This window comes from Lathamus discolor, chromosome 4, assembly GCF_037157495.1.
Source record: "Lathamus discolor isolate bLatDis1 chromosome 4, bLatDis1.hap1, whole genome shotgun sequence".
In the NCBI taxonomy this organism is placed as follows: Eukaryota; Metazoa; Chordata; class Aves; order Psittaciformes; family Psittacidae; genus Lathamus; species Lathamus discolor.
This window is the reverse complement of record NC_088887.1, coordinates 104,589,294-104,613,024: the sequence shown is the minus strand read 5'-3', so window position 1 is coordinate 104,613,024 and position 23,731 is coordinate 104,589,294. Positions and strand designations below refer to the sequence as shown.

The 23,731-nt window shown below is 41.4% G+C and overlaps 1 protein-coding gene across 5 annotated transcripts in view; it reads right to left on the bottom strand.

The window, feature by feature from the left end:
- STARD13 (StAR related lipid transfer domain containing 13) overlaps window positions 1-23,731 on the bottom strand; it is a 321,431-nt gene that overhangs the window by 100,274 nt on the left and 197,426 nt on the right. The window contains exon 1 of one of the 5 annotated variants that reach the window (XM_065678402.1): window positions 21,925-22,296. The exons of the other annotated variants lie outside the window; for them this stretch is intronic. Coding sequence (XP_065534474.1) covers window positions 21,925-22,093 — 169 coding nt within the window. The 5' untranslated portion in view covers window positions 22,094-22,296. Of the gene's footprint in view, window positions 1-21,924; window positions 22,297-23,731 lie in introns of those variants that run through there. 5 annotated transcript variants of the gene reach the window in all.

The window sequence follows — 23,731 nt, the reverse complement described above, 5'->3', positions numbered from 1 at the left end:
CTGTTCCACTCTTTTGTATCATTACTTAATGAAACAGCAACTACAGAGGTATCAAATGGGTAAGCAGCCCAAAGGGTTTAAAGTGTACATTGTGGTGCCGCTTCATGCACTGACCCCTCGGATACTGACATGGGAGTCCAGTGGCAAAGAAGCCCCACTTTACTTCAGCCTCTGACCAGGGACATCAGACACTCCATACACAGGGTATTTGCTATGGTAGCCACATCCGCATGAAAAGCATACAGGATGTAACTTCTGATTTTCTGCAACAACAGGCTGCTTTTTATAAGCCCAAGAGCAGCAACAGTGCCACTTGGTGACCTGTGTGACTGCCATTGTCAGGCAGGCCTAGGCACTCCCAGTCAGCTCTGGGTGTGGGCTTTCCATACAGCCGTGAAGACTCCCCTGCTGCATTACAGTAACATAATGAAGCAACTGAACAATTATGACTAGGTTCATTGGTATTTATGACCTAAGAATATTTTTGTCCCTGTTATAAGGCAAAGTAGAGGCAAATGTTATATGATAGCCTCATTTTACCATGTAATGCAATTATATACCACTTGTTAATGCCAAAACCATAAATTTCCACCAGACAATGTTTTAATGTTTTTAATTACTGAGCAGGGAAGAAACATTGTACATGTACATATCACAAGCCATATGTACATTTCATGTGCCTCTGGCCTTGCTATGTTTTAAATTTCTGATAGTCAGTATCTTTCTTAGCATGTGCTCCTCCCATCTGTTGTAGCCAACTGTTGTCCCTAAACCTACACTCTGTTTCTATCCCACAGTGACTCACCCAGTTGCTCAACATAACCTCCTTTGTTTGGGTGGAATTACACACGGTGCATAAAGATAAGGGTTAGAGCCACTACTGTAAGCATTTTGAGGCAGTAAATTTATTTTGTCAAAAGTCTGTTGAAAGCCTGAAGCAATGGTGCTGTGGCTGCAATGCAAATAACACTGTACCCTGAACTGACATGGGCTGATTTAAGAGATTTAGTCACTCTGAGCAGATTTGAACACCCCAAGTACATCCTGGACAGCTATGACACCATGAAATATAAGTAATAGCATTGCAAAAGAGGTGTGTGAACAGACAAGTCAGATGTCCATATCCATTAGGTGCAGGTTTCCAAGAACATCCCACTGCCACAAACTGGATGGTTCCTTTAACTGAGTAGGCTTTTCTCAAACAAATACCATTGCTATGTTATGGGCTTTCTCTCATGCTACATTTGAAAACTAGGGGAAGGTTCCCATTTATAAGCTGAAATTCTCTTCTAGCTATTACTGTAAGCCAATTTTTAATTTAAAACTTGCAGAAAATTATATGTAAAAGATCTAGTCCACAAAGACCTCTTCTAAGAATTTGTTTGCGCAATGTATATTTAGCCTGATCTCCTAAGGAAACACTATGCAAACAACCATGCTTTGGACATTGGTCGGTCAGTCTGTCTGTCTGTCTGTCTGTATCAGGCTCCTCATCGCCTCCCCCAACAACTTTTGAACAAATTGGCTGATTTGAAAGAGAGACAGATGGCTCAAAGGTATTAAACTCTTACAAGTTTTGTGAAAATAAGCAGCAGGGTAATGGAAAGAGAGCCTCTTAGTGGCTCACTAAAGAAAAGGCTTCGGCACAAATTCAATCCTTATTAAGCCAAAGAAAATCTGCACAAAGCTCAATCCTGCCATGCAAACTCACCACAAAGAAGCCTTTGCTGGGTCTGGTGTTCATGAACTAGCTCTTGTTATCTATCGTTAAGCAAACATCATCCTGTTTACTGTAGAAATCACAAGTTAAATTTTTAATAAGGACCCTGCTGAGGCAGTTAATATGCAATACAATGATACTCATTAATAAAACACCCTAAGCCACAAGCCTTGATGCACTTACACACTGCCTCACTTTGACACTGCATCTGAGAAGAGTATTATCACAGCATTTAAGGCTAATATTAAGATATTTGACATTGGCAAGTACATCTAACCCCTACTCAGGAGGTTTGGCATTAAACAAACAGCACTGAGCACTCACTGAACAGGCCCATGAACGCTCCCCCACCACACACACATTGTCCTATAAAGAGCCTAGGTGGAGAAAGTCTTCACTTGAATCTGACAAAAAGCTTTGATCAGACAAATTAGGCCAGGCTTTTATGTGGAGTTCCTGGCTCTACTGACAGTGTGTTTGATGGCAGCAGCCCTGCTGGAGACACCACTTCCATTATCACTCACTGCTTGATGCGCAGCTTACAAAGAACACTGCACTACCCTATTTTCTTGACTATTCCACACCACTTAATTGCTACAAGAACACTTGAAATGCTGGTATTTTAATGCTTGCTTACTTTTTGATCAGATGTTTTGACCCAGAACAGCACCAGTTTCTGAAAGTTTAGTTAAGAAAGAAGAGGCACAAACCTCTATGTAGAGCTTTTAGTCATAATTCAGTCTCACACAGGGACACGTAAGTGGTGTCAAAATAAACAACCACAACATCACATGGTGCTGCACTCCCCACTATAGTGGTACTGAGCAGCTACAACTGATGAAAATCACACTTTCGGGGCGCATTCTAAGATGCTGAGCACACCTAACAGGCTTTGTAGGCACCACCATCTAGCCTTCAGTTAGCCAAATGTGTGCTCTATGAACCAAACAGGTGATGTGATCTTCTTCCTCTAGCTGTTGTCACCCCAGGATGCAGTTTTATACACACTGGCAGCAGATAACCACAAGCACTGACACTGAAAAGCTAATTATTCTCTTCAGAGCAAAAGGAGGTTCCTTCTTCTCAGGCAGGCAAATGCCAGACCTTCTGGTCATGTCAGCACCCGGCACATTGCCAACAGATCCTCTCCTACCTGCTTCTGGGGTCACCTTACATCTGCAATCCATTCTATGATACGCTCCTCAAGGCAAACAATGCCATCACCAGCTCAACTCAGCTAAACTAACTCTTCTTAAGGCAAACGCTGTCTTACATACTAGACATGTTCATCATCCATGGGTCCTCTCAAATCCCCACAGGCACACTGCTTATTGACTTCCAGTATCAAGGCACCCACCCACTAAAGTTACTCTTCAGCCTTTTACAGTTTAATGATGGCACTTAACTGCTGGGCTAGGCTGATGTTCAAAACCTGCATCTGCACGGTTGCCTCTAGCTAACCTCAAGAGCCTCATGCAAAATTACTTGATGCATTCCTGGTTGTCTTAATCTGCACGACCGTGTAATCCCCTCACTGGTGTACACTCTCTGTGCCAGACATTCCTGTCTGCATGCAGCTGTGCCACAGGGATTGCAACAGGCAACAGCTGCCGCCCCAGCGGTCCCGTCAGTATTCCATGCTCATGAGCTCACCATTCCTGTCTTGGGTCACAAGCCATTTTGTAATACCCCACTGTATCTACACTGTGCTGCAAGGATGGCACAATCCACTGTGGAACAATCTATCTCTTGTGTGCCAGCTCCACACCTGGCCATAGCTACAATGGTCAGAAAGGAGGAGCGTGCACAGCCAAAAGCCTTTCAATTACTGTGATACCCAAAAGCTCAATGGGGACAACCACAGTGCCCCACAATAAACTGCCGCACAGTTTATCCCGGGGTCAAGCGGATAAGCTGCTAAGAGTCCCCTGGGATACACCTCTGAATGCTGTCCTTGGATGTCCACAGGGTGTCCATGCAGAATCTCCTGCATGGGCTCGAGCTGGGAAATTCACAGGTGGAACTGGCAATAAGCTTTGCAGGAGAGAAGAAACACATGACTGATCGATGCCTTGTTGCTGGAACACTTCCAAGATTCTCACGTGCAAGGTCAACATAGATGTGTTTCATCTTCTTTATGATGCGTAGAAGAGTTATTCAGGGCATATCGAGCATATATGCTGTGTTTGTATAGCTGATTCATTGCTTACTGCAGGTGTCTTAGAACAGGTACAGGACAGACTAGAATCCTTAATTCAGTTTACCTTCTGTGAGCTTTAAGTCTGTATTTATTATTACAGTGGCTGAATGAATAATATTATGGGAGGACATGCTCAAAAGTAAAACATGACAGAGTGTTGTTCATACAAGCAGCCATACTCCCATGGGTTTGATCGCATCTTATACAGCTTTAGGGCAAGGGCACATGAACAAGCTATGCACAAGAAACCACACTTGTCTAAAGCCAAAAGATCTGAGAGCACCTTGAATGAAGCAAATCCCTAACCCTAGAAAAGGAGGAAATTTTCCTGCTGCCTGTCTCGTAGTGACCCTGTAGGGTCAGGCTGTTGCTAAGAGGAGTGCATGGCCATCCAAAGGGACTTCTAGAGGCTCACCTTGAGTTCCCCTCTGTCAGGAAAGCTCTGCCAGCGTCGCCTTGCACCCTGTCCTGCTTTCCCAGCTGCCAGGGAATTTGTACTACAGCCTCCCCAAATGACACCAATTCAGGAACATGGTATTTTTGCTCCTGAGGGTGTCTGCAGACGAGTGTTCATCTTGTTGATTTGTAAATGTGCAACAAAGTAGGCTCCTGAGTATAAAAATGTGTATTTTTGGGTACAGCAGATACATAATGAAAACATTCCAAATCTGTGGTTTTTTATAAATGATCAGTTTATGGGCATATTTCCATTACATTTTCTTTACAGAGTAGGGAGGTTGGAGCAGAAGAAAAAAGGGTGAAAGAGCAACTATATAAGCAACCTCTGTGCAATCAAGTTAAAATTTGCATAAACACTGAAATTAAAATGTACATAAACTAAAAATAAACATGAAGATTTTGTTTAGACAGATTCTTTTTATTGATCAATGATCTTAATGCACGCTAGAGTTCTGTCAAACAGGCAAAAGCACATTGTTAGCACACTCTGTTAGGAGATTTGGAAGAGGTAGCTTGTGTGTAGTGTGATAAGGAAGGGGAAAATACCAAAATGAATATTGCAATTACAGAAAGTTATCTCTGTAGGCAGATGCAAAAAATAGGGCCAAAATCTGTGTCATTTCTTATGGTAGAGAGTGATAAGGCAAGAAAGTAAAGCAAATAGAAGAGAAAATCAGACTAGTAGAAAGATAAGCAACTAAATCAAGAGCTTAGACCTGTTTTGAATCTCTGCATTTCCCAAGCATGCTCAAGAGCACTATGATATTACTGGCACACTGCAACCTCCTACCTGCTGATTCACATGAGCTCCCAATATTTTTCTTTATGAATAATGTCAAGAGAATCTGGCATTTGTCTGCCTAAGCACTGTGTGCTTTGCTTGCACTGATCTCTCTTGAAATGTCAACTTTACATTTCCAATATCCATGAAGAAATTCTTAATAAAAAGATATGATCTGCATTTCAGAATGAGACCTTTAAATCATTTAACCCTGCCAGTTTCTAGGGAACTTTTGTTAAGAATGAGAGACCCTGTTTAATAACACCGCTTTCCAATAGTAATGAAAAGAGTTGCAAACATCAGTGTACCACAGATAATAAAGTCAGTACAATCCAGGCAAATGAAAACAGAACTTTATTCTGTATTCTTGTACATAAATGTGGAAAGAAAATTAAATCTGTTATGTGCACAACCTTGCTATGTTTTAATTAGATTTCCAACTAAGATATTTCAAAATGTTTATTTAAAGTAATTCTGCTGAGTTATAACATAAGGACACATTAGAAATGTGCAAACAAATCTAATACACTGAGTTGCTTTTTGCCTCTGTCTACATTGCTTGTGTAGCTACAGTCTTATTTTGCTTTTAATTCAGTAATCCGCTGATTGACATTAAAAGGATCCCTCACTGCATATTCTTACCACCTCCTTTGTAATAAAACCATGCAAGCATTAATTTGTTTTCTTTTTAGTGAATGACCTGATCCAAGTCATCCTGCAGTTGCATGTTTACCAGACTCAGTCCAAGGGAGGGAAGTGGCCAGGGACAAACCCAGCCCTTTTGGCAAGAACATGCATTTCAGCTGGGTTACGTGTGCAGTGCAGCGGCTGAGAAACGACTGCTCACTCCTCCAGACCAGCACCCATGTCACAGCCAAGGCTGCAGGAACAAGCACCAGCCCTTGCCCTGCTCACTTGGAGACAAACCCATTACTAATATTGCTGTCAGTACAAGGAAGCTTCATCCAGCTGTTTAATGGAGATAATTTTGGCTATAATTTCAGTTCATTTATAAGATAGAGGTGTTGTGTGCTGTAGTTTTTAAAACAGGGCAAGGATTGCCCCCAGGGCGCTCTGTCCTGCCCTGACCGGTACCGATGTGAAGATGTGTACCCGACAGCCGCCACATCTGTCACCGCACTACAGCCATACCAATTCCTTCGGAAAGAGCTGTAGGTGAAATGTCCCATGGAATAAATGGCACTATTTTAGTGCCAGTGTGCCTTTCATATGTTCTATTCTGGAAAGCCAGTGTCATGTAGGGTACTTGAACACAGCATTGGGGAATTGGGAATTGTAACTCTGGCTTCCCTGCTATGTTACTTCACTGCTATGTTACTATGTTATGTTGTCTTTCCCCCATCAAAATCTCTGAGCTTTGCTGTGTCCATCTGATCTTCAAACTGCTGCAACAGCTATAGATCCCACATTACAGAGCTGCTACCAGAGTTGCCAAAGGGTGACAAACACCTATCACTTTTGCGTACCTCAAGGGTTTCAAATGGCCTGGGGAGGAGGGTCAGGGAGGCTCAAGACCCATGTCTTTAAAGTTACGCTTTACTTTGAAAACACACAGCACCGCTTACAATACATGGTAAGCTTAATTATTTCTGCTCGCCAGTGAGAACTGTTTCTACGTTTTGATGTGGTACAAAACATTCCAGTTAAGAGGAGACTCTAGTGAGTTCTTCTAGGTTTTCTAGATGCAGAATCACGGTGGACTCCTCATAATCTAACGCCCCTCAGGCTTTTTTAGGTCAAAATCCTTCAAGTCAGTACTTCAGAACTTTTTTGTTTGTTTTTATGAGTGACTTACTTCACTATTAAAGCAGTCTAAAGTGAAAAACAGTAAAACTATTTATCTGGCCAAATTAGTTCCTCCAGGCGAATTACCCTGATTACAGAAAAAGAAATCTGTTACAGCTTTTTAAATGTTTGCTAGAAAGAATAACTAAATAAGCAATTTTTTATACATAGGCATTTGTTATCTGGGATTTTATTTTTCCTCTATTGATAGGAATTGGGGCAAAGGATATAAAAAAGGAGGTAACAATAACTTGATGCCTATTTTTAGCTCTAAACTCTTCTGTTTTGATAGGAATAAAACCCCATGCAGATTCATTTTCTTGTGTGTATATCCCTGCAGTAGACCTGCATGTACTTGTCCTTGTTTACCTGAGTCATATTTGTAATCCTGGATAGGTAAAGGCAGTTTAAATACAGGTCTCCACTGCCGCTGGCAAGAATGACTCAGAAGTCAGAGTGAAAAACAACTTCTGATTCAGCAGCCCTGGAAATTTTTGGTGAACTCCTCTATCTCCTGCAGTAGTAACAGCAATGACCCATCTTGTGTGTCTCCTTACCCCTCCTTTGCCTTATATTTGATCTCAGTTGTGTCTTCTTTAGCTGCTCCACCAGCATGGCCCCATCTCATGCTGTACACAGGAAATAATCATAGTGGGAAGGGCGGAACAGACCTGCCGCTCCCCTGTTATCTTGCCCTGTATCTCTCCTTTACCCCATATTTTCTTAAATGAATATGCACCTCCTCAGGCTCGTATAAAACCATTTAATTCAAGCGATATCAACTCATTGGACTTGACTGAATACACATCAACAACTTACCGAGACAAATCACAACTAAACAAGGCTGCAGAGTCAATTTATTTTTCTTCGCTATCCTCATATTTGCTATTCAAACACTGCAGAAGAACTGCAGGTTAGTTTCATTCAATGAATTCTGGATACAGCATGGAGTACCTTTACAGAACTGGAAGGTCTACAGTGACTTTGCAGCACAGTGCTTATGGCACTGATCAGTGGAGGTCCTGGTTCAGTTATCTGTGCTGACATAAAGTTATTAATTTATATAAAACTGAAGATGAGTCACAGGTGAGAAAGGTCTACTGTTGCTTATGCCATAGGAATGCGGGCAAGATCTTGAACTTGGGTCATTCATAGACATGGTATTAAGTACACCACAACCAACACGCTGTCCTCTGGTGGTTGTTAGGGAAGGAGACAGAACAAGCAGGCTTGTGCTTGACTTGGTCTCCTGTAGCATTCTTATAGCCATACCAGGTGAGCGAACAGGAGATCACGTGGGTGACAAGTAGCTGGACCACTAGTCTCACAGTTTGTGATCAGCAGTAAAAAGTGTAGCTGGTGGTTGGTTGCTAGCTGCATCCTTCAGGGACTGACACTGAGCATACTATTGAATGTCTTTATTAGAAGCTGGATGATGGAATAAAGTACACTCTCAGCAAGTTTGTGGATGATACCAAACAACGGAGAAGTGGTTGATATGCTGGAGGGCTGGTCTTCAAAGTGACATTGACAGGCTGGAGAAATTAGCTGACAGGAATCCCATACTGTTCAGCACAGGTAAATACAAAGTCCTGCAGCTGGGATGGAATAACCCTATGCAACAAGGCAGGTTGGGGATAACAGGACAGGGATGGCCCTTGCAGAAAAGAACTCTGGGGTCATGTTGGACAACAAACTGAACATGACTAGGTAGTGTGCCCTTGTGGCCAAGGAGACCACCTTCATACTGGGCTAATGTGTTAGGAAGGACGTAGCTAGCAGATCAAGGTAAGTGACTTCCTCTCTAATCCACTCTTGTGAGACTACTCTGTTCTGTTCGGAGTTTTGCAGCACAAGAAAGTCATGGGCTTACCAGAGCAAGTGCTGCAGAGGGTAATCAAGATGGTCAACAGGCTGAAGCACTTGACATAGGAGAAAAGACTAGCAGAGCTGGGTTTCTTCAACCTTAAGAAGAAAAGGCTAACGCTAGGAGAGCTTATTGCTGGCCTCATCTCCTTAACTTTCTGACACCAAACTACAACCAGTTGTATTTCTTGCATTTTGTGATGCTACTGTAATGCTCCTACACAGGTTATTTGTCTGCAAAGTGGAGCTATTTTGTTTTAGCGCAGTGGTTTTCTTTGCTTGGATCTGTTCAGAGATCTGAACTGAGTTTCTGAGACAGCAAAGAAAAATGTCCCTTGCAAAGCTGGTGTTAAGACAGTGTATAACCATATGTACACTGCCTGTTTTCTAGGAGAGACTTTCACTTGAGTCCTACTTAAAACTAGGATTTGAACTGTACATCGGTAGATTGTAATTTGATTAAAGAACAGGCTGGGTGAAAACTGCAGTCCAAAAGTCAGTAGTCTTTTCAGTAAAATACAACTATGTGGAGTCTCCTGCATATTTTTAATCCATATTGAAGAACTCCTTAATATGTCAAGTGTCCAGTCTGCTAGTGTAACACTTCCCTCCAGGTTAAGCTTCAGATTACAAACTGTCAAATCTCAGCCAATCACTCATGTCACCAAGAAAGGGTCTAAAATTGCATTGGTGCCATTGACTAAACAAAAATTTTACACATTACTTGATACCTTTTGTATTTACTTTGTCAATGCAAAATTAAAAGAAATGGTGGAGAAGAGAAGGTAACAGAAAATTGAGTTAATCACAGATTTTCCAGTTTAGAGAAGATGCAGGCTCGAGATACACTGAAAAAGAATCTAATGTGTTTTTCTACAGGGCATTGAAGCATAAATGTTGCATGTATTTCTTGGCATCTCAGATTCTGAAGCGCATATTAATGTCATTAAAAACCAAAGCTCTACTAAATTATGCAATAAACAGAACTGCAGCATCTAATTTGACAACAGCCACTGCCATAAAGGTCTCCACTTCTGCTAGTAGAAGGGTGGCATGTAAAAGATGAAGATTTTGGTTTAAATCAGCAAATTATTTTGTATCTTTTTCATTGTGATAAAGTTGTAGTAATTGTCACCCAAAGGCAAAAGTCAAATTTTATATTTATACAAATGCTAAACCCATGAAAACAAGAAATTTGATTCTTTTTAAAGAATTGCTGAAAAAGCACAACAGTTCAGTATTTTAAATTCCTGTTGAATGCTATTCACACCTCTTCAGTGAAACATTAATCGTCATTTTATGTAATTTTATTACAGCTTAAACAAAGACACAACCCTAAATTCAGTATGAATTACATCAGTAGTTAAGTATCTAACAAGAAATGATCATTACTATAAACCTATTTTACATTTTACAATGATTGTTTAAGACAGCTGAGCCTCATATGAGCTGAAAGAGTATGTCAGCATACAGCAGCTGCTGATAATAACCAGCATGTGCTGGCAAGAGCTTTTTGTTTTCTGAAGATAATTAAAACTCGCTATAGTTTTCCAGCTGTTACATAGTCAATAAGGAATACTTTTTAAAAAAGTGGGTGGCGCATTTTTGATTCACTTTAAATGGATTGTGGCGATTCCTACTGAATATTCACTAAAGACAAATATTCCACGATTTCAGTTTTTCATGGTTTTCCTGTTTTTTTCATGTTTATTACCAAAAAACTGTATGGCAATAGCTTAGACCAAAATATTGTTAACTGTCAGCTTCAGGTGCTCAGGAGAAAGAAAGCATTGTAATAACAGAAATGTTTTGCTGAACAAGAAAACACACACACTCGCATCCTTATCTTTAAAATTCCATATAACCTGTATTCAACTTGTATTTTAAAAGCTAAAGTCTCTACTTACTGTGACCAGTCTGTTTTAAAAAACTTTCTGCTCTCAGAATCAGTCAGCAAGTACCATGGAGCTATTAAAAGACCCTGCCAGTGTGGGGAGTAAATGCCTCTGTAGAGCCCCAATGAAAATGCAGATGTTTTATATTAGTCCCCAAGAAAGCCCTAAGATGGGATACTTCTAGGAGTTTAGACTACAGTCTTCCAGTAATTCTCAGGGTGACTGGTGAAGACTGTCTTCCAGCTTGCACAACAACTTTGGGCCCTGTGGCCAGCAAGAGTCCAACAACAACGCAGCGTTTTTCTTAACAGAAGTCTTCTACAGAAGGGGTCCAAAATGCAACTTTCTAGAACAGTTCAACTTCAAAGGTCTGAGCCATTCCTGATTAACACATAATTATTTGGCTAAAGTCAAGTAAGTGAATGATTCCTTGAATAACCTGCTCTGTGCTTACTTATGAAATAATAACCGGTTTGAATCAAAGCCTCTGATGTCAGGGCACGACTAGTCCAAAATACTATGATGATGGTGACGTGAAAGTTGCACAGGGCAAAACTACTGGTTTCTATACTTTTTCAAATCTTAATTTATATATAAATCACTTAAATGACTAAATAATTGCAGGAACCTAAGTGACCCCTCCTTGCAGCTCTCACTGCTGTTGGCTTTCTGTGAGCACCTGAGGTGCAAAGTGGTTTGTCCTCCCAGACTAAAAAGATAATCCAAATAAGGGCAAATGTCCTAAATTTCCCTCAACAATAGTCTAGTTCTCTCACCCAGTTTAACAACTCAGCTGTGGATGTCAGAAGGCAGATTACAGCCTTGAAATATGGATCATCTGCTTTTCCAGTCTTAAAATAGACTTTCAGATCCTGATATTAGAGAAAATAAGTATTACTGGAAAAAATTAATTCTTTTTTTTTTTTAGCAACTGCATTTGTTTCCTCTTAAACTTCACAGGCCAGAACTAACGAATTGATCTCAAGATAAGAGGCCACTTGAAATAATAAGAGTTTCAGCAAATAGCACTGCCATTATGCATCAGGGAGCTGAAACGCTTGCTATGCAGTTCAATGAAAACTCACAAGACACAAAGTGTTTGATACAACTGGCAGCAGCCCCATCTAAAAATAACTCCACATAAAAGAGAATTAAAATGTCACCGGAAATTTTCTTCCTCCTTCAGAAGCTGCTGGTGAATAGATCATTCTTGGTCTGAACAGACAAAACCTCATGCCCCACGTGGAAGTGCAAGGGCACCCCATCACCTTCCACTGGTGCCCGTGTCCCCTTGATGAGGACGTCAGGCCATGAGTTGCTGGGGAGGGATGGCCTGAAGTACCTCAGAGATGAACTGCAGTCATGCATTTCTTTAGGTAGCACCACTCACGTAGTGTGTGAAAGGCCATTGGCAAGATAAAGACAGCTCTAGCTTTTGGTGTGAAGCACTGGATAAAGATATAACAACCCTGGCCATAAATCAGCACCAGTATTATTCCACCCAGGCTACACCGCTCAGGCAGTGGTATGAAATGCAGCTTTTGCTGCAATAGCTCAAGTTTTGGCATGGGTGTCTGGTTTTAATGCAGAATCAGCAGTTGGAATGATACAGTGGTTTTGGACAAAGTATTCTGAATATCTCACCCTATTAATTTGGAAAGGGCTTTTAAAACAGATATAGTCCAATGCTTGCTGAATTTAAAAGAAAATAAACTCCTTTTAACTCTGGATAAGACCTAGCAGATCGTCATGTTTTTCATGAAGCTCACAGAATGTCAGTTTTAAAAAGTACTCAGAAACATGCATAAATGTAGCTGTAAAAATTAAAAGAAAAAGAAAGGAAGGGAAAAAAAAAGCCAAGAACTTACTGCCTAACTGTCTGTGCCAAGCATTAACTTTTGGATTTTACATTATCCCTCTCAGATAAATGTTTGCAGGAAGAGAAAGCCATTATCTCTGGAGTTGCAGAATAATTAGATATTCAGCTGCTGCCATCAAATGCAATTAAAGACACAAAACTTAGATTCATCCCACAGAACGTTTGAGTTTGCCAAATATATTATGAAAAAGCCACATTGTGTGGCTTGGAGAGTCTTGTCCTGTCCAGACTCCCACTCCCATACTAGTTGGAGACTAGGAAAAACTAACCATTCTACCACTTCCTGAAGCTAAAGGGATGCAAAAGGTCTGTGCCTTTCACATGCGCCTTACACTTGTGCCATTTGAGTGTTAACAACTTCCTTCTCAAATCAAGAGTCATCTTCTGTCTTTGGTTCCTTTTCAAATCTTAGGTCCTTTGGAAGGATGCTCCATGATGCTGCCATTACTGGGACAAGCAATATGATCTTATTGATTGGAGAAGTCTCCACAGGTTCTGATTTTACACAAATTTGGGATATTGATTTCAAAAGAAGGATGAGGCTGTGGTTAGCTAATGTGAACTATCTATACGAAATAACAGAAAAGGTTTCAGGAGTTGGCTTTTTGAAAGAATTTACTTCTGCATTTATGCAGGAATGGAAAGGCAGTTCACGACAGGTTACATTTACTTTTGCATACTTTCTTCAGAAACTTCAAGCATTAAGAATTATATTACAGCAAGCAATTTTTACCTTTTTGGAGGTGAATACTACAGAAACATTAACCTTACATCTTTAGAACTTGGAGCAAGGTTTCTCTTCGTTTTGCATCTTCCGTGACAGTGGCAAGAGTGGTTATATTTAGACAGCCAAATGAAAGACAGCCTGATTCTCACATGTCGGCACCACCTAGGACTAGTCCTCTCTCCCACAAACTTCCTCTGAGTTGAGCTAGCTGGAGAAGGCCAAAAAAGAGCCAGGGAGTCCTCTGCTCAACAGAGCACAGGATACTCTGGTTCACCTTCAATCCCTTTTGTTTAGCAGTACAGAGGGGCCCACTCAGACTCATATGGTTATTTTACTGCTATAAGCCTCATACCAACACAGGAATGTGATGTGTTAACACCTTACATCTGCAAGCAGGAACTTCTGGATAATGTGGATAATGCACACTGAAGCAGTAGCCCAAAGCGTGCGTGTAGTAAGGAAGGGGAAAAAGTTGTTAGAGATCTACAGAAAAACCACAGGGTTCAGCATGGGTTGAGGGGGTTGCAGAAGCAGCAGCTCACTTGTAGATAAGTGCTAAAGAGGGAAGGCTGTGCCATCATCCTCACTTCTGGATTCATTTGGCAGTAAAGGAAATGCCTATCCTTAATGAAAGGGTGTCGTATTTTCCTGCAAATGGGATTTCACAGAATCACAGAATCCCAAGGGTTGGAAGGGACCTCAAAAGATCATCTAGTCCAACCCCCCCGCAAGAGCAGGGTAACCTACAGTACATCACACAGGAACTTGTCCAGGCGGGCCTTGAATATCTCCAGTGTAGGAGACTCCACAACCCCCCTGGGCAACCTGTTCCAGTGCTCTGTCACTCTTACAGTAAAGAAGTTCTTCCTGATGTTAACGTGGAACTTCCTATGTTCCAGTTTACACCCATTGCCCCTTGTCCTATCACTGGATATCACTGAAAAAAGCCTAGCTCCATCATCCTGACACCTACCCTTTACATATTTGTAAACATTGATGAGGTCACCCCTCAGTCTCCTCTTTTGCAAGCTAAAGAGACCCAGCTCCCTCAGCCTCTTCTCATAAGGGAGATGTTCCACTCCCTTAATCATTTCAAGAAGGAAGCTGAGAAATCTCACAGAAAATGGCAGGTTTGGGGAATGGGGGATGCTGACGGGTATGTGTTTGTGACTAAAGAGGATAAAAGCTAAAATTAGAGATTCCACTGTGACTTACTGCTTTTTTTCCATACTCCTAAACCACACATCTGATGGAGAATAAGAAATAAGCACAGCACAGTCAATAAAATAAACAAATTATGAAAGACAGCAGTGACACATTAAGGGGGGAAAAAGTCATATACCCTTTAGGCCATTAAGACTAAATGAAAGAGACAACAATAAATATATACATGCTTTGCTTCCAAATCCAGAAAACTCTGCTCACACAAACAGACCTTCCTCCAACCACAATCCTATTAAAAGAGGGCACAACTATTGCCAAAGGCCTGTAATATCTACCTCATTAAAACAATACTAGTTGACATTATTAGGATTTATTATTTTGCTCCTTTAGTACAGAGGAAGATTCATCTAAGTTGCAAGGCTGAGTCCTTCTTTGGCAAAGGACTTCAAGTGGAAAGTAAAACATCTAGCATGTTCCAGCAAGGCAGCTTCCCTGCTTGGCAAATGGTATTTACTTAAGACGTACTGCACAGCTCCTATTTTAAACTACATTATTTCTTGGAGTTCACCTAACTTATCACAAGGACAGAAACTTTGGCTCATCTGCCTGTGTATGTTGGTTGAAATCCCATGTAGTCTGAGGTGCTATGGAGTGATTTTCTTCTACCAGCAGAATTAACCTACTCAGTCCTGTAACAGATGAGAGATGAAAAGCGACAAGATGTTTTCATACTGAGTCACACACATCCTTTTCAGCTAAGCCATAATGGTTCCAAGTTTTCTGAATTATGCTGTCTGCTCTTCAGCAGTGCCTAAGTAGGCCAGTTCAAGGTGCTCAAGCCCTCCTCTCTCTCACTGTATTATGGTATGCAATTAGTGGTGTGATGACTTGCTCTAGTAAGTCCAGTTGACCTGTTGAACTGAACCTGAAGGGGAAAACTCATCAGGTTTTTAAGTGAAAAATACAACACATGAAAATTTTACAAGGCATGGAGACGAGGATTTACTGACATCCCATATTCAAATACCTGTAAAATAAGTATAAATAAGAAATGACACAAGTAGAATATACCGGATCAAGACCACAGGCCATATAATTCAGCATTTTACCCTCAAAAACAGCTATCGCAAAGTGTAACAAAACCAACTACAGGCAATAGTTTAATAACCGAAGTACAAGGAACCTGTTTTCTCTGTCCTTTCCATTAAAGGCTTAGGCACTAATTTATATATAGACGATGCCCTCTGTGGAACAGCTTGCATAAGTTTAAGTGAAACAAAAAGTCTGAGAATACTGTATCAACTGAGTAAGATAAAAATAATGACTACAGTTAAGATGCTACCAATGACTTCACAGTTTGCATTTGAATCAAAAAAAGTCTATTACCTAGAGAGAAAAATAATATCTCTATGGAACCTAAAATTGCAGATGTTTTTACTGTGCTCCTGGTATAAATAGTGCACCTAATTTTCAGGGATTTATGTATAAATGCAGACATAAAAGTCTCCTATAACAGAAGTGCTATGTACTGATTCTTAATGTATTTTTGTGAGCAATTTCTATTTCACTTTTATGTAGCAATTTATACACCCCAGTGACTTATCATTTCTTGTAAATTCAAGCTAACAAAAATAAATATTATTAATCTAATGATTCATTTATTGAGCGTATATCTTGCATTAATTGGTTTAAATGCCTTTTAACATTACTGGCTGTAATTATACAATTAATGGGTTAATGTGAAAATTAAAAATCTCTTCAGTGATCAATACAGGATATATATAGCACAGCTACAGCTGTTCATTTCCCCACAATTTCAAAACAAAAATGTCTGAAGTTAAGATTTCACCTTGGCTGAAATCCTGCTTTCAGTGAAATCGAGAGCAAAAGTCTCTTCACTTAAAAGAAGAACCAAGATCTCCTTCCTGGTATCCAATTTGCGTATGTCAGCAGAAGTGCCACTGACACTCAGTGGCTGTAAAGTTGTAAGTCCAGAAGGAACCACTATCATTGAATCTGATCTCCAGTACCACACAGGCCATTTATTGATACATACCACACAGGTATTCCTTGATAATTTCAGCTTTCGAACCTTTTTGCCAGGTAGTGACTCCAGTAAAGGTTTCTCCCTTTCAAATGTCCTGTTGTCCATAAAGCACAACTTTCTAAACTGCAATTAGCTGGACTGCAATCTGTCACACTGCTGTTACAAGAAATTTGGAGACGGACTTTTTACAAGGGCATGTAGATCAGATATTAGGAAAAAAATCTTCACTATAAGGGCAGTGAGGTGCTGGCACAGGGTGCCCAGGGGAGTTGTGGCTGCCCCATCCCTGGAAGTGTTTGAGGACAGGTTGGACGGGGCTTTGAGCAACCTGGTCTACTGGAAGGTGTCCCTGCCCATGGCAGGGGGGTTGGAAATGGATGAGCTTTAAGTTCCCTTCCAACCCAAACCATTCAGTGATTCTATGATTTAATTCTACTTTTTTTATACAAATACACCTCAGGGCACTTTCAGTTTATAAATACCCCTCAGGATGTTCACATTTGTTGTGTGAAGGTTTCACACAAATACTTCAACCATTTTAAGTACCAGGTTAGAAAAAAAATGTTTTTAAATAAATTCTACAATTTAATTGAAAAACTCTACTTAAGTTTAGGGATAAGAACCTAAGGAAAGAGAATGTGTAAGGAAGGAGATACGATGGTGAAGAAGGTTCATATGATGTAAGGTCTAGTTTTTAATGATACTATAAGTCAGTTTTCACAGGCTTAGTCAAGACTTGATACGGCTTAACCAACCCAAAGGTCCTTCTGCTGTGAACACATGCCAGTGCCATGTGTGTCTGGTGCTGGAGAGGGTCATGGACCATGTCCCAGCTGAGGTCTGCAAGGCAGCTCTGCAGCTGAGGATATTCCTCCCAGTGCCTCAGGCCACCTCAGCCCTAGACCTGCCCTGTCCTGTGAGCCTGGGCTGGAGTGCAGACATGGGGCCACAGCAAGTGGAGACACAACGGTGCTGAGCAGGAACTACAAACTGCTGCTACCATGAGTTACCCCACAAGCTTGTCACTGGCACTGGTCAGAGGTGACCTAAGTGGGGTGTTTGTACCACTACCACCAAGTCTTAATCTTCTTGGTTAATCTTTTGCTTTCCTGGGTTCAGACAATGAGGTTTAATGATGTGTAGGTAAAGTGGCCAGTATCCAGAACATGGGAAATGCTGTAGTTCAGGTTGCCTGAGCTGTATTTTGTCCTCCCTGTATGTCTGAACAAAACCACAGTCTTTAATTATATAATTGCATCCTGTTTCACACCTCCAGGGATGGACAGGTACTCTGCACCTATGTGCACATCAAGAATGTGATCTGGCCTTTTTTAAGGCAGACTATGACTGCAATGTTTTCACTTACATGACTTCCAAGTTCTCCTTTTGAATATGGGAGTATATTAGCTTGTTTTATATTAACAGTTGAAATTTAAAGTCATCTCGAATGCAGTTTTTGCCAAGTCCCTCGCATGCCTCTGCAACTTGCTCACCCAAACCAGACAAACACAGGTGACACAGAGGTAGCAGTACTAATGAAGGATCAAAATTGGGCTTGCAGTGTATAAGAGTATAAAACATCTGCTCAGTGCTGAATGGAGATTTTGCCTTTAACAGTTAAAAGTCTGCTTTGAGATCTCTCTATCAAGGAATTCTCTCCAACTGCTCTTGCCTGTGGACATAAACTGAGACAAATCACAGAGCATTACTCACTGTGGACAGGAATTTACTCACTGAAGAATTTGTCTTATTTTCATTTGTTTCTTCATATTATTTTCTTACTGAAACAGCAGTCTAAGAATCAAATTCTACTTTAGATGAATGGGGGCATTTCTTCATTGGTGATGCCTGGTTGTGCTGAGGCAGATCTGGCTTTGTTTACCTTGACTTACACTCATGATGCACAGTCAGTGATTTCGATTTAACATTTTCAGAGTACGACCTTAATTCTTCATTACTTTTTACCTACAGCTACTTCTTATATTTTCTGTTCTGCACTGAATTTAGCCATGTAGTGTGAAAGAAATAACAACTTTGTGACTCATGTAATACAAATTCTTGAAAGTTACCACCTTATTTATTTAAAGAGAACATGAGTAATCATTAATGAATTCTCATACAGTTACTGCACACACAGTTTGCCTCAGACCAAGCATGCTACACCCTGTTCCTTTATGCTGAGGCATGTGTCCCCTTCAGCATGGAAACTAACGGGCTTAAGGGGGAAAGGGAATCATCAAAAGATCACATTTTGAAAATACCTATTTAATATCAGACAGATAATTACTACTCACATTCACAGGCCACCACATAATTCTGCCTCAAGGAATCAGTGGTGTACATAAACCAAATATTTAGGACTTTCAAAGTATGATCTGATTAAAATAACAGTCTAGTTCCTTTCATTTCCCTTGTGGTGGTTTTCTTTTTAGAAATGATTAAATAGCATAATTCCTCTAATGATTCATTTAGTTTATTTTTAACTAACACCAAAGGAAAATACAAGGGAAAGCTTCTTCAGCAAACATGTTTTTAGAGGAGGAAGAGAAGCTGTATTCCACAATATGATAATTTAGCGTTGTTTAGGATAGTACATACAGCTAATGACTGAAATGATAGCAGTATATGCAACACTTTGCATTACACTGCATTAGTGAACCAGGTTCCTGACCTGGAATGGAAGCTTTGACTGCCTTATACATTCTAAATTGGATACATTGTGATTTTTTAAATCATTCCTTTCACTAAGGAAAAACAGTCCTGATGGAAAAACTTCAGTGTTTCCTACTGTGGGTGCCTCCAGTCTGAACACCAGCAACTGAAAAATATCTGCACAAGAAGGAGAGAGCAGGTATTCAAACAAGCCCCAAGGCAACTTAGCATTTCATGTGGCAGATCTGTTTTTAGCAAAGCAATTAAGCAGACAGGATTCATCATTCCAGCAATATTAAAATGCAGGCTGGATGTTTTTCTAAACATATGCTGTAATTCAAACAGTCAGGTTGGGGAGGTGATAACACAAGAACAGGAGTAGCAGTGTTCAAATACACTGTCTTAATGCCCTTAAAATATATGATTGAAGGATATACAAATTCAAGGAGACTACATAATGATTTTACACGTTTTACCAAATTGGGTGAATGAAAGCAAGTTTCAGTTGTCATCTTGCATCTCCTGATGTATTTTTCAATACATTCTTCATACGTTGCTCTGTGGCAACTCCATTAGTAACATATCCCACATGCCAATGGGGTAAACTCACCTCTAAAGGGACAGGCTGAAACCTCAGCCCATGTTACAGTTCTTTTCCAGTACCTGCTGGGACTGACTTGCACACCCTCACACTGCTTACAGTGTGAACAAGGCAAGCTCAGAAGATGACATACTGACCCAGTATCAAAATTATGATATAACTTGGGGCACTGCAGAAAAAAATGCATACCCTGCCTATAGTTTTGCACTATATGTTTTTACTACAGATGGGCTCACACACAGACATCCATCTATTTGCACAAATAATTTCATTTTCGATAAGGAACTGACACTAAATCAAGTGGACTCGGTCCATTTTCCACCAATAAAAGAAGTGAAGGAAGAAACAACATATTCTTAGTGAACCAAAATACACAAATATTTCATATACTGAACTGTAACATATACCACATCATCAAGGTGCTAAACAAACAACATTCCACAAAGCCCTGTGCAGGACAGGTTGGAAAGCTGTGGCAGAGGAGCAGAGGTCATTCACCACAGACTGATCATCCATGCAACAAGCTGCAGGAAGCACAGCTACAGCACAGACACTCCTCCCTGTCCCACCATGCAGCCTCCTGAAACCCTCGGCGCTGTGGGGTTGCTTTGGCAGCCATGCATGTCCTGGACAGCTGATGGGTTATGATTTACAAGAGGGAACATTAAACATAACTATGACAGGTAAGATGGGGTAGGTTAACCCATCTCATCCACAGCTGTGGCTTGAACATTAAGTTGGTACTAACATTGCACCCAAAACATTTTCAAATAAACCTGAAGAGAAATAAATTACCCTTCCTTTCCATTCAATCCAGGCCGTACACTGGGTACACAGAGTGACATAATATCCTTCCTGAAATTAGAGCTCCAATGAGGATCAGTATCCTTCAAACACAACCAGTTCCTGAGACTGCCTTGCAAACAACTGCGTTTTCCTAATTGCTACAGAAGCTATCTTTTTCATCTTTCCTAAAAGCTGGACAAAGAATTATGCATTGTTTTCTTTACAAACGCAATAAAAGTTTCATCACTATATCACTGTATTTCTGCCAGAGTTTGACATCCATGGATATAACAAATCTTACTGGAAAGCAGCACACAGAAATAGCCACTCCATGTAACTGGTCAGAAGCTCACACCAATTTCCATTATATCTGCCAGATATGACAGTAAATGAAGCTAACTCTCTGTCTGCCCCTAGTCAGCAGAATCAAACATCTTTTTGCAAGCTGTCAAGGTGACTGTTATCTTTAGGATTTCATTTTTTTCATGAGAAATACACTACATACTCTTCTTCTTCATGTAGGGCCACATCCACTTTGGAAACTGGTATTCGTGGAAACAGGATGCTATGCAAAAACTATGATCAATACAAAACTATGTATTGATTTGCTTTTTAATCTGGAAAAACCTGTACAGTTAGCTTTTTTTTTTTTTTATCTTTGCATTAATGAGTCAGAAGATGATTTGAAATTGCACACAAAGGCCAAAGGATTTGTTCTGAGGCCAATCTGCCTTTAGCTGTAGTGCTGTAGATATTGAGAAAAACAAAATCAATACATGTGTAATGACTGCCTAGATAACTGCACAAGCAGCTGCAGAAAGCCAAGTCAGCAATTACTTTTAAGGATATGTGACAAGTTTTCTAATCCTTTGACAGTTACACATGCTTGTTTCCAGAGGATGTTACCCCAGCTGCCTTCTCCAGCACTTCTGCTTTGTTTTCAACTGGATGATCAGCTATTCTCCCTCTGTGTGTAACGAGGGACAGGTTTTACCTGTAGCAATGGGAGCAGATGTACTGATGCCAGTAAGTGCTCTGCCAGTCAGAGCATACGAACTTCAGCACCTAAGCTACCACATAGTTTATGATTAAAAGATAATTTAGTTAAATAGGTAATCATGCACTAGTGTTTGTCTCTTGGTTCCCAGTATACACATACATATATAGAAGCACAAGGTATGAATGACTGTTTCAAACTTGGACTCTAGCCAGATTAGTTCAGAACAGGGACAGGAAATCAGCCTGATATATGAGGCATTAAAACCTGTTTTCATAAGAAAGAGGGCACCTGCAGACCCTGCGACAGCTCCAGGCAAAGGAGAGCTTCCGCCAGGAACTCACCTTGCTGAATTTTCGTCAGTAGCTGGTGACGGGCGAGAATCCTGCTCATCCTGTAGGGAGAGCGCCTGGCGGTTTGATCGAATCGCAAGTACATCTCCTGGCCCTCAGGTGACACCGAGTTTAGGTAGTAACAGCCAGCGCCAGAAGTCCTGGGCACCTGCTTAAACATCTCTGCTCCTTCAAAATCACTGCGTCGGCCTCTGCTGTGGCTACTCCAGATTATAATCAGGGTAATGAAAGGAGGGAGGCAACAAGCCCTGGGGAGCTGAAAAGAGCAAGCGCTTTAAAAGAAAAAGGAGTGCCAAAAGCTACAACTCCGGATTCCTGCTTCTCCCACATGATCCGCACGGGCCAATCGCTCCGAGTCCAGCCTGTGGAAGTGCAGCCTGCCAGAGCGGGACAGCCAGCCTGCCCCAGCCCCGCCGGCCCCCGGGCTGACCGAGCTCACCCCGCACGGAAGGTAAGCTTTGGCAAGCAAAGGAGAAAGTTGAAGACACACTCAGGAATGCCTGTTTTAGAGAACGCAGGGCGGCAGGAAACCTTTTCCTCCTCTGCTCCATGCCGCCCAGCTGTTGACTCATCTCTGGAGGAGATGCCCCTGCTGTTTCTCTAAAAATCATACCCCTGTTTGCCAAGAAACAGTCCGTATACTGCCTGAATCTCCAAAACCACAGCGTACAACAAGCACTGGTACAAATGAAGCCCTTGGGATGAACAAAAAATCAGCAACGCCTAGCAGCAGGCACTCAGCAGTAAACAAACCCCAAGAGTCCCTAACACCAGTGTTACTGGGGATGTGTCACAGCCTGGAAGAGAGAAGGAGGATGGAAACTTTCTCTGTTCTTCAGGTTCCTCACCGTAACATCTCTTGCCTTTTTTTCTTTTTTTTTTTTTAACAGAGGGGCATCTGTTTTCATTGTCTTACATATCAACAACCTAGTTTGCAAAACGTGCCATTTCTATAGTTAATCAAATGGAAGCATAACACTGCCATTTTTATCAGCAAATATGAGTAAAATATACTGAAAATGCCCTCCCAGTATGCTTGGCAAATAATTTTGCACTACTTTTAAAAATAGCAATATTTTAGATAATACGCTTCTAGCATGAGCTGACTGCTAAGGGAGCAGTTTCATGATCAAGATAGTTTCTGATATGAGCACTGCTGCCCCATGAAGCAAATTCACAGCCCTGGAGATCAACCTCACAGAATCACAAAACTGGAAATCATGGTGACTCAGACAGCTCTTTCACCACCCCCCGCCCCCCCCGGATGAACAGGCTCCTGCCAAAACCCGCATGCAGGCAGCAGGGGAGGGGAAGGCAGAAGTGAGGCAGCAGGATGCCTGGCCAGGATAGATCCTGCACAGCTCAGGAGCCATGCTGCCCCCTCCCAAACCTGTGTCCCTTTCCATAAGGCCAGAGTCAAGCTGGGAGATGGGGAGCCAACAGCGCTGCTGGAGTGGCTGCAAGCCAGCAGGAAGGGGCTCAATGCTCATCCCAACCCATGGGGGACACAGGCCTCCCCAGAATCCACCTGGCCATCTACCTGCAGTGACATTACTGCCTGTGTCCTGTTATCCAGCCTCGAGGCCAACAACATGTCACGACACACCTTTCTATGACAGAGCTTTCCTCCCACCCCCAGCCTGGATGAGGCTGCCCACCAGGGCAGGGCTGTGGGGTGGCATTGCTTGGGACCTGTCTGTTTGGAAAGGACAGGGTCCAGCTAGGCAAGGGCAGAGGGAGCCACCTAAACATCAGGGGGGAGAGGGCAGTTGCCTCATTCACAATTACTCATTAAAAC